The following is a 19,541-nucleotide window of genomic DNA, read 5'->3' on the forward strand; positions in this document are numbered from 1 at the left end:
TTCCGCAATCCACAGTTTCATTCGTTCTCTTCTTTTTCTTTTTCATATCCATAACTAAGAATAAAACGAGGCAAGATTTCCCATTGCAATAAATAAACTTAATCTGAAAGCTTTAACTTCCTCAATTATCGGGGCAGGAAATTAGTTTAATTTTTGTTCACAACTCATAAAAATATCAAGTTGAATGTGTGTGTGTATTTAAAAGATTATTTCTACTAGATTTACCAGAGTGCACACATAATTACAATTTATACGTGCTTTGTTGGTTTTTCATTTTACCTTCCTGGCTTTTTTTTTTTTCTGTGTGTGTGTGTTAACTACTTGTCATCGCAAAATCTTTCTTTCTCTCTGTCTCTGCTTGGCCAAAGACTAGTTAATGGAAAACAGAATATTCAGTCAACAATAGAGAAGCCAACTATGTTCTATCCACAAGATGACCATAAATATTTGCCTTTCTTTTCAAAAATAAATTTTGTTGAGTGCAAGTTTATTTTTGGCGTACCACTAAAAAGAATTGTTGAAAAATTACAATGCTTTAAGTACTTTATTTCTTATTGCTTCCTAAATGATTTGCGCCGGTCGACATGAAAATATCTCAAATGGCATGCATATTTAAAATTCAAGGATTCCATCATAAGCAATCGTTGAAAAATTACAATTCTTTTACAAATTTGTATATAAATATGACGTTCTAATGTATGTATAAAAACTATAATGCAAAAACACGAAACAACCTGTGCTAGGTGGCTACTAAAACGCACGAATGCTATCTAACCGAGTCAGGTCGGGACGAAGCTGGGGGTCCGAGCGTTAGCGAGGGGGTGCATCCGAAGGGAGCAGATGCGTTAACGAGGATGGATATATTCATAAGCAAGGGTTCTGAAAACCAATAGGTTTTGGCAATGATATGAGTTTTAATAGCACGTGTCATTGTTTCATACTAGTAGCTCTCCACTTATATAAACATAAAATATAGCTTCTGTACACTTTGCAAAAATACATCGCCGGTGTAAAATAGTTACAAATACATTCATCTTTCGTATGGACTCCCTTATTTTATCCGTCGTAAAGCACTTGTAATGATTTTACACTTGTATACATAAAATACAGGTGTATTACTTGTATTTAATTGTATCGTTTTCAGAAATTTGTTCTTTTTAAATGTCTTTTCGTGCAAAGTATTCAATTTTAACTGTAAATCTTCAAAATGTGGTGCGCCTAAAGTAAACTAGCACCTTTCGTGTTCGACTGAACATCTTTTCAAATAGAAAACAATTCTACTTTCATTTTTTTTTTTTAAATATACACCATTGTTTCCATAATTTCCCGCATTGCAATACACAGAGGAAAGGTAAGTTTAAAAAAAAAAAAAAAAAAAAAAACAATAAAAATGAGTAACAACAAAGAGAAACAAGTCTGTGATCAACTTTCTTTTAACTGTCAGAGCTTGTACTACTGCTGGTATTACTAAATGACCTCTTGTGTGCTTCTGTTAGCTCAGAAATTTAAAAAAATAAAAATAAAAAAGTAAAAAGAAATAAGATAGAAATAAACAAAAACAGTCTAAAGCAAGCAACCTCAGAAAGTTTATTGGTTTCTGTCAGGGATAAGAGGTTACTTGAGTGGTCGCAAATTAATTTTGTGTTTCCCTCTTACCTGCAGGTCTGTTGTCTCTATGTAATTTCACATTGTTTCATGTTTCTAGTTTTTCATTCTTCTATATATATGTTTATATTTATATATATATGTGTGTGTGGTTTCGCAACAAAGTGGTAGCTAAGTAGCTACGTATAGGTCAGATAAAGCAGTGACCATAAATTTTTCTATTAAAAGAAAATATGTTTATGTAGGGTATACATATATATGAAGCACAACTATACTGGAGGGGGGAAAATAAAGAAATTATACCAATGCCACTTTGGGCATGTGTACATGGGTTTTTCTGCAAGGTCATTTCAATACAAGTCTTTATTTAACTATAATAATAATAATAATAATAATAATAATAATAATAATAATAATAATAATAATAATAATAATAATAATAATAATAATAATAATAATAATAATCATCATCATCATCATCATCATCATCATCTTCGGACACTTTGGGCAAGAAAAATCTATCACGCATTTTGTGTACTGTACTTATCCTTGGTATTATAACTCCAATCGAACTAGATTATACATCTTCAACTAGAAATTTTGGCTATGATCTCAACATGAGATAATAATTGGGGAACAGTTTCCATTAAAAGGTAGCAAACTCGCATTTAGAAAGCCAAAAATATCGGCCAACCATGCTCCGTCATGGGTTATAATACCAAAGTGAGTATAGGATAGGTGGCTTGTAGACCACTTTAGAAAAAATTGAATTTTCATGACAAAAGCAATTTTTGAAGGCTTATGAACTCTTTAAGAACGGAATTAATAGAAGTTTTTTTTAGTGAATGAAATAAAATTAGTGAATGAACTTTTAGTCATGAATAGCGTGAAATGATGGAACCGTTTCTGTAAGTGTTAACGACAAATTTTCGCTTTTCACTCCACCCATCTCACAGGTTTTGAACCGTTCAGAGCATAATCTTTCTCTTCTTCTTCTTCTTCTTCGTCTCCACAGCACATAGTTGTTTGCCTAACCTATGTAAGTAAATGCGAGTGCTTTTGAGTGAAAAACCAGGGAGTTTTTCACATATTCATAGACTTACACATAAAGAAGAGAAATTCCTTCAAAAAAAAAAATATCAAAGGTGTTAATTGAAGTAGCATCCTTGCATTAGGTAATGAGATTAGTCAGTCTACTACTTGACTTTATATGCATACGGAGGTGTACGAGTACGGTCAACAAACCCACCGTTGTGAAAGATTTTCCTCTTTTTCGATATACTGTAGTTAGATTCTTCCATTTTAGAGAAGAAATTCTGAATGAAGGAACTTCATTGTTGGTTGTTGTTAACTCATCCCATGATAGTAACTGAAGTCTTAGAATACAGCTATTGTTTCCGTATAAATTCCTTACAAAACATTCTTTTGCCTATAAAAGTCATGCTGCAATGAAATTGTTTAGATTGTAGAGCTCCAATTCAGCATTTCTACAGGGTGATCAGAAAGTCCCTTAGCACCTGCACTTATTTCCTCCCAACATTAATAATACTTCCAGTTATTTGTCCAAAACATCCGTATGTGCACCTCCATTATCCTTGTACAGGTTAATACGCCTCCATGTTCTCCTACTCATCCGCTTTAGCAGCTGCGATGTAACAAGCTGGAAAACTTCAAACACACTTGTCCGCAAATCATCATTGGGCATGTACCGCTTCTTCTTGACGTGTTGTTTGATGATTCCCCACAGGGCATTGTCTAGTGTCGTAAGGTCTGGACCTCGAGGTGGCTAAAGATAAGGGGCTGGCGAATTTCGGGCCCTATCCACCTACCAGGGAAAAGTACGTACAGGCGCTCACAAACAGCAAGTGAGGAGTGGAAAGAAGCTCCATCATGTTGGTAAACAACCGTGTTGTTGATGACCAGGTTCTGCAGCTGCTGAAGAAACCAGTCTTTGAACATCTCCAGATAAGTAACTTGGGTCACGGAACCCTCAAAGACGTACGGACCAAAGATGCGTTGTTCAAAGTATGATGTGCGTATGATTGTTCTCAATTTATTGATAAAAATAATAATAATAAGGGTTTTAGTTTGCTCATATGATAGGGTGACCAGACGTACTGATTTTCGCAGTACAGTTCTGTTTTTTAAAGAGCTGTCCTGCGTGTTGCCTAGAAAATAGAGAAATGTCCTTATTTTAAAAAAATGTCCTGCGAAATATCCTGACTTACAGTAACTTATTTGCAATATTTTAATGTTTTATTCTTTATTCACAAAATTTTGAATCACATGCGCTCTTTTCGTGAATGATGAACCGCTGTGTTCTGTAACACTCCTCGAAAGATTAGGAAAACAGAACAATCAATAAACCATTGTTTTGCAATACGTTGTTTTTACTGAGAAGGGCTTGTTGAGATATTGGGACTTGATTTCTATTTCAAGCTACGACAGTGATGCTAAGAAGATAAGCAGAAGTTCCCTCGTACCGGTCTAGATTTTCCCTCATAGCTTAAAATGATCCCACGCTCCGGAAATCGGTTAAAAAAAAATGTCCTAATCCCTAAACGAAGTTTCACTTGTACATTCATAAAAATAAACCACTATTTGTCATTCATCAAAACATTTGGAATTGTGTTGAATCCCTTCAATACTTTTGTTCAGTACTTTTCTTTTTAACAAAAATAAATGATTAATGATTACTTAATAAATGATAGTTAACGTTAAATGAAATAAGAACATCTCTACCGCCGACGCAGTAAACTATCATATAATATATTTATGTCCTACATTTTGCTTGTCAGAATCTGATCACCCTATCATATAAAGACGTTTCTTATCCCACGAACTCCGATAAATTGCACATTCATCTGAGAAAAGAACTCATGTCCCAGCAGGAAATATAAATTTAATGTTAATACAATTAATTTTGATTTGTTAAATGTTAAAATTATGTCTTAACGCAATTTATTTTCACGAAGTAATTACAACTCATACCAAAGAAAACAAAAAAAGAATTCTCCTATATAAATCAATGGGATAAAGAGTAAAGATGGTGCAGGTATTTGACGCCGTTAATATTCCTCTGATATTAGATAAGAGAGAATGGACTTCTTTTACAGTGATCTATGGGTCATATTGAGCCCCAACAAAATAAAAATAATCGATTCGAAAGAGCAAAAAATGATTGTATAGCAAGAATACAAATTATCTTGCATGAGTAAGTAATACAAGTAATAATAATAAAATCTATATCTTACCAATATAGTAAATAGCCTTTTGTGGTTGACATATATAAATACCCTTTCGCGTGTCCCCTTGCAAGGAAAGAGCAGCTCCCCTATCCCAGCTCCGCTGTCTCAGCATTTCGTCAGCTGTTTTTCAGCACAGTCACTCATTCTCTTATCGCGCTCGTTCGCTGTCAACGGCTGATTTCTAACAGCCTAATTATAAAGCGATACTCCGCGCAGAGGAAGGTCCTTCCGGCTCTGATTGACAGCAACAGATGGGTTAGTTGCTTGTTTTAAAACTTTCCGTCTATGCTTCATTCAACAGGTGAGTCACACTCGGTTCCAGCTGTTTGCTTCACTGCATACTAAATGCTAACTAAACACACAAATACTGTATAAGTGTAACACTCTCGAACGGTACACATTTTTATTCTTAAAGCATATATATGTAAGTGGCTACCTACTCGTCATCTCAATCGTCATGTTTACTGAATGAAATATCTATATTGGTATTCGCAAACATATCTCTCGGTCTTTTTCTTCTTTTTTTTTCTTTTCAATTCTCACTTGGCATACTAAATAGATGATGGTAATTTAAGATTATTATAAATATTAATCATGTTTATTGGCAAGGTAATACTTGTTCGTCTTCACATTTTATTGATCCCCCCTCTGTGTGTGTGTGTGTTTCATAGCCTGAATTAATATCATAACAGAATTTAATATCATATTTTTTTAATGCTTCCACGAACATACTTGCATATTCGATTAGAACAATTACAAGGGGCTGCGGTGACTCAGTGGTAAAGCGTTTATCTCTGTTGCATGAGGTCCTGGGTTCGATCCCAGCTCGTGCCAAGTAAATCTTGTGATGGACAAACACCGTGCCCACCACGAAGCAAAGGCTCACCCACGGGGGTCCACAAGGTTCGGATCCTTGAAAACTTCCTAACTCAACATGCATTTGGACAGTTTTTTTTTTAAATAAAACTACTTAATTAACAGGAAAATTATTTACTTGGCATGAAAATTTCATCTTACACTTCATCTGCACTCTTTCTCTTATAAAAACAATCTAGTTCTACATTTTTTTCTGAAAATATGAGTGGAAGTAATTTACAATTACTTATCGTCTTTTCGGGTGCAGAATAATCCCCGTTCAATACTATAAAAATCTAGTGTTTGCCCCCCCCCCAAGCGTGGACCCCTCCCAACAAAATAATTCTGGTTGCGCGCAGGGGCGTCATTTAGGGAGGGCAGGAGAGGGCAATTGCCCCCCCCCCCAGAACGTTGAGGAATACATATACTTTAGTCGATTGTTTATTAATATAGTAGTACAAAACGTGAACGCCTTATGCCGGTGGTGCTCTTGCCCCTCCCCCCAAGCAAAGTCTGAAATGACGCCTGTGACAAAGTAAGATTAAGGGTGCCTCAAATAGGGTATATTCCCAATGCTTCACCCCATTATTTCATTCCCCTCAGAGCTACAAAGTTCATTCCCAGCGCCAAGCTTTCTTTTACAGAAAAGTTTTTGTCATATTAGCAAAATCAAAATCTGAGGGGTCTACATTGGGATACTATTCTATTTGGTGAAGAACGGCCACTGTACAAGAATGATATATCACAATTTAATTTATCTTAGCTCAGGAGCGCCGATTGACCAACTCCGGGGGTACTAAATACCCTTCGGAAAAATGCCTGGAAGAAGAACTTCCCAGTACCTTTTCTCCTTTTATGCTGAATATGGGTTATCAGTTTTTTTTCGCAATTTTAATTTCAACCCTCGTATATTGAAATTCCACTTCTAGGGATAATCTTCTGAAATCACAACTCACTATAATATTCCGGAAATTTAATCTTACAAATGTAAGAGATATTTTATTCAGGAATATATCCTTTTTTTTTTTTTTTTTTGTCTCTCTCTCTTTCTCTCTGCGACCTTTGAAGGACATTGAATTTCCACATAGTTTCTACATTTGTCAGAAAGAAAGAAACCACTCCTGTTGCAGTTGCTGATGAGTTTTGTAGAAGATCTGCGTCATTCAATTCCATAACTAGTTTACACGCCCACACGCAGGTTGCCAGGTAAAACTTTAGTATGTAATAGAATAGAATTCCAGTTGTTATGAATTCAGCCACTAAAAACTGAAATATGATAAATAATTTTTAAAAAAATGAACAACAAAAGAGCTGTTAAAAAAGAACAAATTACCCTCTTAGTTGAAACAAAGTGGTAGGCATTTATGTTTTTTGGGTTTCCCCACACAGAACACACTCACCGTGCGAGCGACCACATCACATGTTCCGGTTTGTTGTTTGGCTGTTTAGCATACAATGAAACAACAGCTACCACCCTGTGTCATTAAATACATCATTTTTATTCGGGCGACGCCGTTTCGTCAAACCAGAAACATTTAACAAATCATTACAATCGAAGAAGAAGAAGAAGAAGAAGAACCAGATTGAAAGACAGACAGGCAGGTAGGTAGCTAACTAGACAGAATAGTTTGAACACACAAACACGAAGTCATTGTAGGTAATTGATAAATGACTATTTTACTTTTTAATAAAGATAGTATTGTATATGGTTCTATACGCGACTGTATATATATATATATATATATATATATATATATATATATATATATATATATATATATATGGAAGAGCAGAAATAATGATGTAGTATGTATGTATATCAATGGAGACAAATCAGACAACTGTCTCCTTTGAAAGGTACTATTTATATGCGTAATAGTAGCCTATACAAACACTTTTGTTTTATACAACACGTGTTAATCAAGTAAATATCCCCCTCTATTTGTCCATTCTCAAGCTAAATATTTTCGACTGCAGTGTTAGAGGAAAGATTGATTCTCTATCAAATTCTCGTATTACTATTATTGTGTGTAGGAAAATACCTGAAAGATCAACTGTACTCAGTGAAGCGTTGGACATAACTAAATCTCTTCTTTGCACTCGGAAATATTAGACTGACCCCATTTCATGGAAATTGTGAGATTCTCCTGAATGAATTCGTCTCCTTGTACTCGGAAACAGTAGACTGATCCCATTTAATGAAAATCGTGAGATTTTCCTGGATGAGTTTGTCTCCTTGCACTCGAAAACATTCGACTGATCCCATTTAATGAAAATCATAAGATTCTCCTGAATGAATTCGTCTTCTTGCCCTCGAAAATAGTAGACTGATCCCATTTAATAAAAATCATGAGATTCTCCTGAATGAGTTCGTCTCCTTGCACTCGGAAACAATAGACTGATCCCATTTAATGAAACTCGTGAGATTCTCCTATATGAGTTTGTCTCCTTGCACTCGGAAATAGACTGATCCCATTTAATAAAAATCATGAGATTCTCCTGAATGAGTTCGTCTCCTTGCACACGGAAACACTAGTCTGATCCCATTTAATGAAAATCGTGAGATTTTCCTGGATGAGTTTGTCTCCTTTCACTCGGAAACAATAGACTAATCCTGTTTAATGAAAATCAGGTTCATTTTGTGTATGGTTTGAAAATGCAGATCTTCTCCAATGGTCTTGATCGCGTAAGTGCTGCCACCTGCTAACTGCACTGAACACTATTTTACTCCACAAAGCTCAATGATTAATATGTCACAATTATCAGCAACTTCAAACGCAAACTACAGAAAATTAAGAAATTCATGGGGTCAGAATCACCTTATATTTTTCCGAAACAAGGATTTCGGAGTAATTCTTTCATATATTATATTCCATTTTTTAAAAATTAGTGTTTAAAAATTAAAATGCTGTGAAATTTCAACAAAGAATCGTAAGGATGTTGATTTCTTACGTAATTTTATATCTAGCTCATTGATTTCTATACAAAATTATATTTTCTATTTCCTTTAAGAACTTAAATATTAATGATTTGTTTATACTCATTACATCTTGAAGTCTAGCTAGAGTCCATTTGCTTTGTCAAAATGGATTTACATTCTGTATTAAGCATTTACATTTAATAGCATTTAAAAAGTAAAATTTTGTTAAATACTTAAAATTATAGATCTCATATAACAACATTTAGTTCCTACTAAATAACAGACATTAAATATAATTGAAGAAGAAATAAGTAAAATCAAACTATTATAAATTCTACACAGAAAAATCCGTTATCAGAACAGCAGTATTGTACAAATATACGGAATCCTTATGTTTAGTATGGAAATTTGTACGGAGCATACGTTATCCATATGCTACATACGGACTGCTTTGTTTCTGCTTAGATGTAACATCATGCCACTGCAGGGTGTCTGGCATTTACAGTCTTCCGTATATTACATAATTCAACTATATATGGTACTTGTACCGATTATGGCCCGGGTCCCTAATATGACCCACCCACCATATCCCTGCAGATTTACGTTGGTGCTACTAGATGACAATATAAACTATGTCCTCTGAGCTGCGCAAATATGTTTACGCTTGTCATGAGGACACAGTCTATACTGTCATCTAGTAGCACCAACGTAAATCTGCAGAGATATGGTGGGTGGGTCATATTAGGGACCCGGACCATAATCGGTACACGTACCATATTATATACATCCATCTGTATGTGAGATCCTTACCGCCTATATACAGTTCTTTCTTTCATACGGAAAGTACGTATAGATGGGACACTTATACGGAAAGTACTGTAAAACCTACGTTTTCAGTTATTCCGGTACGTTTGCTGCAGGACTTTACAGTGTTGTACCGTTACTTTCCTGCAGGTAGGGTTGTACGTTAAGTTCAAAAACTACAGGATTTACGCATGTAACCTACGTTTTTACGTACTTCACATGTTTTTTTTCTCTGTGCAATTTATTTTTTTTCAAGAAAACAGACAAATATTTTCCCCATATAAATCAATGGACTAAAACACAAAGATGTTGGCACGTATTCAACACAGTTGAGGTTTAGCAGAGAAGTAGGCTTGAACAGGATATCCTATGAATACATCGCAACACACATTCTTTGACAAAAAAAAAAAAAAATAAATAAATAAATAAATAAATAAATAAAAAATAAACAAAAATAAAAATAAAAATAAACTGACGATTTAAACGGAATATTTTTTGTTAAAAAAGAAGAGAGAAAAATAAGAACTTTTCATTTTACCAATTCATTTTTAAGAGAAAATTCTTTATGATTTGATCAACATGTTTTCTAATTCATTCATTCACCATTTATACTGAATGAAAGTGAAAGGACGTTTTTCATTGAAAGTACGAAACTTTTCTTCCTTTTTTTCAACTTTTTTCTGTAAAATTGTCGAATAAACAAAACAATTGCAGACGCATAATAACGTACGATTCACTCACATATATATACAAAGTGATTGCTACATAAAATCTATATATGAACGTTGTTTCTCGCATTCATCGTCATCAACATATTAAAAATGTGAATGAAGCTTCCTCGTTCATTAGTAAAATAGCGTTACTGTACAGTGTTAATTCATGATAACTGTGCTGGAAATATTTGCAAGAATGAATTTTGTGTGTGTATAGTACATAATGTTATTCCTCTCATATACGTGTAGAACCATACATTTTACATGTTTCTCATGTTTTCTAAATATTTTTTTCTCCATTAAAACATTTTTCTTACAAATAGTGTCTGCGTTACAGGTAGACATATCTGCATCACTCCTAGAGAACAAGGAACTATAAATACAATCAGCTACGTGACTGTGTATATTTTTCATATACCTAAAGATATTCATATACCTAGAACCAAAGTAATGCGCTCACATTTCAACACTCTCTTACCGAGATTCCCGTGCGAGCGCTAGCCACTAGACCAGTGGGGAGGGCTCTATTTCTAGTGACTTATTACAACAGATTTTTCTTTTATCATATTTAGTAGAACCATGGAACTAAAAGTTAACTTCTAATATTTTTTGTTTTTGTTGTTGTTGTTGTCGTTCAATGATAATTTATATTATAATGAATAGTTATAAATATTTAATTAGTAAATAAGTAAAAGGTTTCATTAAATGTCGATCAAATGATCAAATAGAATATTGGTTACTATTCTCTTCAGTTTCTATATTTCATAGTACCTAAACTTGCGCTTTGATGTTTTGTGTGAAATACATAGTCTATTTCGTTTTGAAGTTAGGTGCATATATTAGTGAGTTTGCTCGTATTGTTTTAAGTCAGCGGCGTACAGAAGGAAGGGTTTTCAGAGTTTCAACCCTCCCCACTGAATAATGTATTCTGAAAAAAAAATAACATTCACCGTCTATGAAGACATCTATCCAAAAATCGCTCATAGGTAATGTAAGATTCTGAGTTCTTGAACCATCCTTGACGAAATTCTGTATACGCCGTTGGTCTTACCGTATCGTATAGTACTTTTTTCTCTTCTTTTTAGTGTGTCATTTGAATTCGTAGACCGAGTTTTTTTTTTTAATTATTTTGAAAACTCACATGTGCTGTCATTCCTACACCATATTTTGCATACTGTTTGGAACATCGGAATAGTAAAGGAGTAAACACACAACCTCAGTGTTAGAACTTACTCAGTCTTTTGTAAAGGGTTTTTGTTCGATCCACCGGGTCCATTATATTTTAAAACTAAAATGTTCCCGGTCGTTTCTGGTTACTATTTTTGGATCAAAAGATTCAATATATCTCAATCACAAAATCTGGAGCACTACGTATAATGTAGCCAAACCCAAACGATCACTTAACTCAGCATGACGTGCATATTCCCTAGAAAATACAAAAACTCGATTTAGGGCCGTTCAAAAATTTTGTGACCCCTGACCCAAGATCCAATAAACTTCAATCAAAATTTTTCTTGTACGCCTTAAATCTGGAGAACTACATATAGTGTAGCCAAACCCAAACTATCACTTAACTCAGTATGATGCGATTATTCTGTTAAAAATGCATAAAACTCGATTTAGGGCCTTTCAAAAATTGTGGTCCCTGATCCAAAAACTAATTCTTGGCCAAGATCTCAATGTTTGGATCCATTTTCTTGATCAATCTTAAAATTCTTGCTTTATTTCTTTAATTATCATTTTCATACCTGTATAACCCTTTTCTTATAGAATGCGTCCCTTAGCAGTAAGCTAAATTAAAAGAAAATGAATGAACGAATCTCAAGGGGAAACTTCTGTTCTTCATGGAATGAGTAACAAATACTTTTATGAATAACAAATACTTTTAATGATGACTTATCAAATCAAAATTTTATTTTAGACTTTAATAAATAAATAAATAAATAAATAATGTAGTATCGTACTATACATGAAAACTCACGTTTACGCTTAACATGTAAGTGTAAACATAATATTATTACAAGTAACAGAATAATATTTAAGCAGGAAATTCGCTTTCACCATTACGCCATGTTATTCGCAACGAATGAAAGAAAACAGCGAATGCAGTCGTGAGAATGTAACAGAGAAATGAATAACAAATTTCCAATGTTTACATTTAAGTGATTCAAGTGAAATATTTAATTAATTTAAAACACTAAGACTCATTTGCGTTTTATTGAATTTTTACTAATATATTGTTTTGTAATTTGCTACAAGTTGTGAAAAAAAATCAGAATATTGTCTTTAGAGTAGGAACTGGAGTCACGTCGGTACAACGATATCTGATGAATGACACACAATATAGAGGAATTACAAATGGCGCCAGTGAAGGTGAAACTGTAAACATCCTATCTTTTGTAGCACTTCATTTCTTTTTTACCCGCGTGATTCATGTTTCTAATTACGTAACTGTATAATGTTAAATCTGGAATATTAATTCTATTATCTGTGTAGTATACAATATTTCAATTCGTTTTTTTTCTACGTTTTATTTTCAAATGTGATAATTGTTATTATGAATTTTGTTTCTGTTTTGATATTTTTTAAAAATATTTAACCGACTTGCTGTAATATATTTTTGCAGACAAAGAGAACGGAATAGATATTTTTTTTTAAAATAGTCACAATATATTTTAGTGCAGAGCATTTCCTCATATTATTTGAACTTTTGTTACGGATCTATCCTATTTAATAGTGTCATTTGCTATGTCAAGTAAGCAGGCTACAATTTACCTTGTGATAGACAATATAACTAGTTAATAAATCTTACTGATATCTGAAAATACATAATAATCCAGTTAAAGATGGTGGCATTTACAATATATTTGAGGTCTTGATTTCATCACTACCCAGCCAATACCTGTATATGAGTACGAGCACTTGCGTTCTCTAAGTCAACCTTTTCGAACAGACGTATCCAGTGATGATTCTAAGATGGCGAACCAAAGATGAAATTATCCCGGAGCCACGAAATTCATTTTCCCATGAACCATAATGTCCTTTTGTACTTAGTGTTGCCACAAGACGAGACAGGGCCATTCAAGACTAAGCACGAGACGAGACAACCTGGAGTCTCGTCTCGTCTCGTGGCAACACTATTTGTACTCAATGTGGATTTCCAGTATTTTTGTAATACTACTTCTTAGTCCTAGAGTGCTGAAAATGCTCCCCGGAGAAAGTCTGAAATCATTACTACGTGTACCTCATAGTTTTTCTTATCACGTAATATCTAATAAAACCTTAAGCTTTTAAAACAATATATTCATTAAATTAAAATGCGTAAGCGAACGCTTGTATGCCTACATTTTCCTCAATACGTCCACCTTAATTTTTACATGCCAAAGTTTTTCTTTAACTTAAAAAAAATCTCATAATCTTGTGGACATATGTCAGGTCCAATATTATAAGATGTTTTCAGAAGAAGCATTTGAGAGAGAAAAGAACATAACAGATCTCCTGACAAAGCCTATTTTTTCCCATTAAAAGATTTCCTTTTTTTTATTTTACAGCTAACATCATCCTTTTTTTCTTTATTTCTCTTCTTTTAAGAAGACAAATATTTGCTGAAAGCACCCGTGATTTTTGGGGGCGTATATATTCCGGCAGGTATTTTAATCTCTCACTCAGCACAAGGACCGACAATGCAGGAAAATGTTTGGTTTTTCAACTTCATGGAATTTACTTTAGCCGTTAAGTCTACTTAATATTAAGGATCGTTCGCACGTGTTTTCTTTTTATTATGTATAAATCTCTTATTGGGAAAAACTGAAGCGTTAAATGGAAGGAAGAAAGACAAAAATCACAGAACGAGTCAAAAGAAATTATATCGTGTATTTTGGTTACCTCTCATTCATGAGTTTGTTAGGCGGATTTAATGAAATGGTCTCAACCTCACAAGTCCGAATTGGACGAAATTTCGTGTAGATACTAATTTGAGGTCGGTAAATAACGTGGGAGTAGTCATTTGATTAGCTTTTGCGCACTTTACAAGATATACAGGGTGATGCAAAACAGAATGCAACATAAGACAACTACGTAATGCGAGTCGGACGAAATTTCGTACTGATATTAATTTGAGATCGGTGAATAACGTGGGAATAGTTGTTCGATTCGCTTTTGCGTACTTTATGATAAATATAGGATTATGTAAAACAGAATACAACATAAGACAACTATGTAAAAAGCAAGTGCTGAAGATCTACGCTTTACCCTAATGCATTTCATAATAGCACACAAAGGAAAGAAACTAAAGTTGAAATATAATGAATGGAAGTTAAAACGATATATACTCTATCGATGGTAGTGTGGATTGCAAACGAAGTAACTTGGACAAAGAGCCATGTAACAGTACATGTAGGTAAGAAATGCTGCTGACTCACAATCTTCTGTTGCACATACATCATCGTCAACTTGAAATAGACTTTGAAGAATATTTCGCAAACCACTGTTCAGTTCTTTTGTTACATATCCAGTCTTGCACCACGTATACACTAATATGTCCAGCAGTGCAGGGAACAAATGCTAGACCACGGAATGTAATTTCATTATAAAGACTCTATCATGCAACTTTTTTTAATACTATTTTCAAGTATAATCTTGTGTCGAAAGTATTCTTCAATTCTCCGAATGACAAGTTTGTACTGCCGGAAAAAGTAAACGTCAAGTGTCTGCACAAATCTCGTAGCCTTGGAAGGAATTATTTGTGTTCGAAGCGTCCTCTTGCTTAACATCTGTTGTATTTGGGGGGTCGTTAAAAATATCATGATCAGTCTGTCCACTCCAGGAATCTAGCAGCATTAACGTGTTATCCGTAAGATCAGGAATGAACATGCTCATCAGTCATGTTTTCCCATGGAGTTTTGTGAGTTTTCCCGACTTGCTAGCATCAACGACAAGGTTAAATGGAAGGTGTCTGTCTAGAATTTGTTTAATTTTAGGTCCGAAGTCTCCTTTCGGTTCTTGGAAACATATGTAAAATCGAAAACCTAATGGGACCCAGTGTCCGTTCTAATGTTGACCTTCCAAGGTGCTACTGCAATTAGTAAACGGTGGGATTTCAGGGACATGTGCCCTGAAAGACTCGTACTTCTTTCCAGGATCTCAACATCGAACAATGTTTCTCCTTTCATTTTCGTGTGGAACCCGCTTTACTCAACAGGAGATTTTGCGTTGCGACGCCAGTGCCTTCCTCATTATCTCCATGAGATTCCGCATATTCATTTTGGTGTGTGCGCTTTCATCGTTCTATGCCGGTGTATTACATAATGCTTCTATGTTATTTTACTTTTGCATCACCCTTTATATCTAGCAAAGAATTCAAAAGCGAATCGAATGACTATTCTCATGTTATTCACCGATCTCAAACAGTATATATACGAAATTTCGTTCAATTCGGACAGGGATTACATAGTTGTGTTATGCTGAATTCTGTTTTGCATCACCCTGTATATCGCGTAAAGAACGCAAAAGCGAATCGAATGACTATTTCTACGTTATTCACCGACCTCAAGTTAATATCTATACGAAATTTCGTCCAGTTCGGATTTTTCAGGTTGGGACTATTTCTTTGTTAGAAAATAAAACATATGTGGCGTACGTAAAAACGTAGGTTACATGTGTAAATCCTGTAGTCTTTGGACTTCGTACAGCGAACGTATAACTCAAAAAGTATATTTTATAGCCTAAGTACTTTCCGTATAAGTGTTCCGAATAAATGTAATTTCCGTACGAACGAAAGAACTGTATATAGGCGGTCAACGTATATGTATGTAATATATGAAAGACTGTTAGATGTCATACATCCTGCAACAGCATGATGTAACATCTAAGCGGTAAAAGTATATAGCGTATGAATAACGTATGTTCCATACTGATTTCCGTAGTAAACATAAGGATTCCGTGAGAACTTGAAGAAGTCGAGAATTTCAAGTATCTGGGAAGTATTTTGACAAGAGATACTTACTGCACCAAAGGGATCAGGTCAAAAATTGCCATAGCCAAAGAAGCATTCAACAAGAAAAATTCACTCTTCACTAGCAGGCTTAATATTCGACTTAGGAAGAACTTGGTCAAGTGCTATATCTTGAGCATTGGACTATAATATGATTCGGAGACTTGGACATTACGGAAGTTAGAGAAGAAATATTTAGAGAGCTTCGAAATGTGGTGTTGGAGGAAGATGGAGAAGATAAAATGAACAGAGAGAGCAAGAAACGAAGATGTTTTAAAACGGATAGGGGAAAAGAGGATACTTCTAGCCAGCATCGTTCGAAGGAAGGCCAACTGGATTGGATACATCTTCCGAAGAAATTGTCTTCTTCATACCGCCATAGAAGGAAAGATGGAAGGAAAGCGAGGAATAGGAAGAAGAAGAACACAACTTGAGATCGATAATTTGAGAAAGAGAAGAAAACATTGAGAGTTAAAAGAGGAAGCTGAGGATCGAAAAACGTGGAAGAAACATTTCCAGGCCTGAATCTAAAATTTAAAAAAAAAAAAAAAAAAGAAAAAAAAAAGATTCTTTAGTCCCAGGACCTGCCGAAAGGAAGAATGCTTAATAATAATGATATTTGTATATACAATATAACGCTTCTGGATACGGATTTTTCTCAGTGTAAGAGTATGTGCCTCACTATTAGGTGTCACCTTAAATGTTTGTATCTCTGTTAGAAATATATGCCTCACTATTAAGTGTCACTAGAAGATGTACGTATCACTGTTAGAATTATGTGTCTCACTGTTAGGAGTATGTGCCACACTGGTAGAAGTGTCACTGTTAGATGTATGTATCACTGTTTGGAGTATGTGTTACTGTTAAAAGTATCTTTCTCACTGTTAGGTGTCACTACTAGATGTATATATATCACTGTTAGGAGTATGTTCTTATTGTTAGAAGTATGTGTTACTGTTAGAAGTATGTGTGACTATTAGATGTATATATGACTGTTAGGAGTTTGTCCTTATTGTTAGAAGTATGTCGTTACTGTTAGAAGTGTGTGCCTTACTGTTAGAAGTATGTGTCACTGTGAGGAGTATGTCTCTCACTGTTAAGAAGTATGTGTAACTGTTAAGAGCATATGCCTTAATGTTAGAAGTGTGTGTTTTGTTCAGCTATGTCATGTCTCATATTTGACCAATTTTGTTCAAGTTGAACACTAAGAATATTGTAAAATTTGTCAATCCAAATATTTCTAGGTATTTCTTCATCCTCTTTACTATTCATTTTTACTTTTTTTTTTTTTTTTTTTTTTGCAATACGAGGAATGCAACTTTGCGACACCTTGGGTGAACTGAAGCCCAACAGAAATATACAGAATTAATTAATCAATCAAGAAAATCTGTATTTGTTGCATCAGACAGATACTTGAATAATTTAAATAAGGATAGTTTTCTTATAATAAATAGTTGCTAAAATCAATAAATAATTATTTTTTTCTGCTATCAGCAAACACATTATGCATGTACTTAACCTATTGGAATATAATAACTGCATCCAAAATTGAACTATTTTTTAAACATCTGTGTAAATGGAATTAACAAATCTATTCAAAGAGATTCCAATATTTCAGGATACTATATTAAAAAAAGATCCATTTGATACCATGGTCATATGCAAATACATTTAAAAAAATGACTGTACTTTGATGGGTAAAATACTAAGTTGAAAACCCATAGCGGTACACAGAGCAGTTCTAAAGACCAAAAGATTTATGTTACCACTATTCTTGGAAGGCTTAATTAAGTAAGAAAAGTAAAATTTGAGTAATTAGAAGAGAATGGTATCCAATATTTCTTCCCCACTTTCTGTAAAATGACTACTATTTCTGGAAATTATAGTCTTGCCTTATTTATTAGACAATTATCAAGTAGGATTTAAAAATACTATAGTATAGAACATCAGTGATAGTATTTAGCCTTAAGAAAATACAAGTTTATATATATATATATATATATATATATATATATATATATATATATATATATATATATATATATATATATATATATATATATATATATATATATATATATATATATTAGTTTGTAGACTTATACGTGTCCACGATTTGTTTAAAAGAACTAATAAACTGTTATTTCTATATTTGTTTCTTTATTATTTTACTTTCTTCTTTTGGTTTAAAATAATTTCTTTTTCACTTTTCGTGGGAAAGCAGGAAATAATTTAATTCGCAAACGGAACCTCAATACAAATATTTACCATACCAATAGTACTACATACAAGTTTACAAGTCTTCTAATTATTTTCCTTGTTTTCTTATCCCTAAATGAACTTCTCCTCCTCTTCTTCTTTCTGCAGACTAACTCAACTTTCTCTGAATTTTGTTCTTTATACTTCGTATTCTACAGTTCAATGTCTTTTAAATAGATAGAAAATGTTTCTTGCTTGTTTAATCTCAAATATGTCGGCAAATTAAATAAAAATAAATAAAAAAGTATGGGTTCATTTACTTTTTATTTATTTTACTTAACTCTAATTGAAATAAAGCATTCTGTAATACAAATGTATCTTCCGTGCATTATGATTACATCTTCTACAGAAATAAACATGCTTATTAGAAATATATAAGGTCTGCCTGGAATCCCATGTTTATCATGCGCAATAGTCAAAATCTCCTTTTCACTTGAGTAACTCTTGTAGTATAGTTGCTGTTAAAGTTTTGGAACCCACTTGCAAAGTACTTTTAATGTGATAAACCTAACACAAAATATATCACTGAAATTCTGCGTCCACCATATTGTCTTCTCTATGGCATCATATATCCATCCATACTCTTTAGATTGTAAGAAATTAATCAACACCCCATTCATCAAACTCTGTCAAGTTTTTCAGGTTCTATTTAGAAATAAACAATAAAGATAATAAGACTAAAGAATAAAGAAGTTTAGGTTCTATGTGGGAGTAAAGAACTCTTTAGGTTCTATGGAAATAAAAAACCCTTTATGTTATACGTAAGAATAAAGAACCTTTTACGATCTATATTGGAGTAAATATATTTTTTACGTTCTATATAGAAATAAAGATTTTTTTTTATTTCTACGTATAGATAAAAAATCTTTTAAGATCTATGTGGGGATAAAGAACCCTTTAAGTTCTATGGAAATAAAGAATCCCTTATGTTGTGAGTGAGAATAAATAATCTTTTAGGATCTATGTGGGAGTATAGAACCTTTTAGTTTCTATGGGAATAAAGCATCCTTTAGGTTCTATGTGAGAATAAACTGAATGACGCTCTCCTTAGGTTTTACTTGAGAAATAGAGGCTGCGGTGGCTCAGTGGTAGAGCGTTTACCTTTGGTGCATGGAGTCCCTGGTGCGATCCCAGCTCGCGCCAAG

General features: G+C 33.7%; 1 protein-coding gene across 2 annotated transcripts in view; it reads right to left on the minus strand.

The window, feature by feature from the left end:
* Positions 1–19,541, minus strand: part of wg (Wnt family member 1 wingless) — a 105,136-nt gene that overhangs the window by 51,326 nt on the left and 34,269 nt on the right. Inside the window, exon 1 of one of the 2 annotated variants that reach the window (XM_081760271.1) lies at positions 4,860–4,989. The exons of the other annotated variant lie outside the window; for it this stretch is intronic. Within the exon in view, the coding sequence (XP_081616397.1) occupies positions 4,860–4,891 (32 nt within the window). The 5' untranslated portion in view covers positions 4,892–4,989. Of the gene's footprint in view, positions 1–4,859; positions 4,990–19,541 lie in introns of those variants that run through there. 2 annotated transcript variants of the gene reach the window in all.

This window comes from Thermobia domestica, chromosome 1, assembly GCF_964235325.1.
Source record: "Thermobia domestica chromosome 1, izTheDome1.hap1.1, whole genome shotgun sequence".
Lineage (NCBI taxonomy): Eukaryota > Metazoa > Arthropoda > Insecta > Zygentoma > Lepismatidae > Thermobia > Thermobia domestica.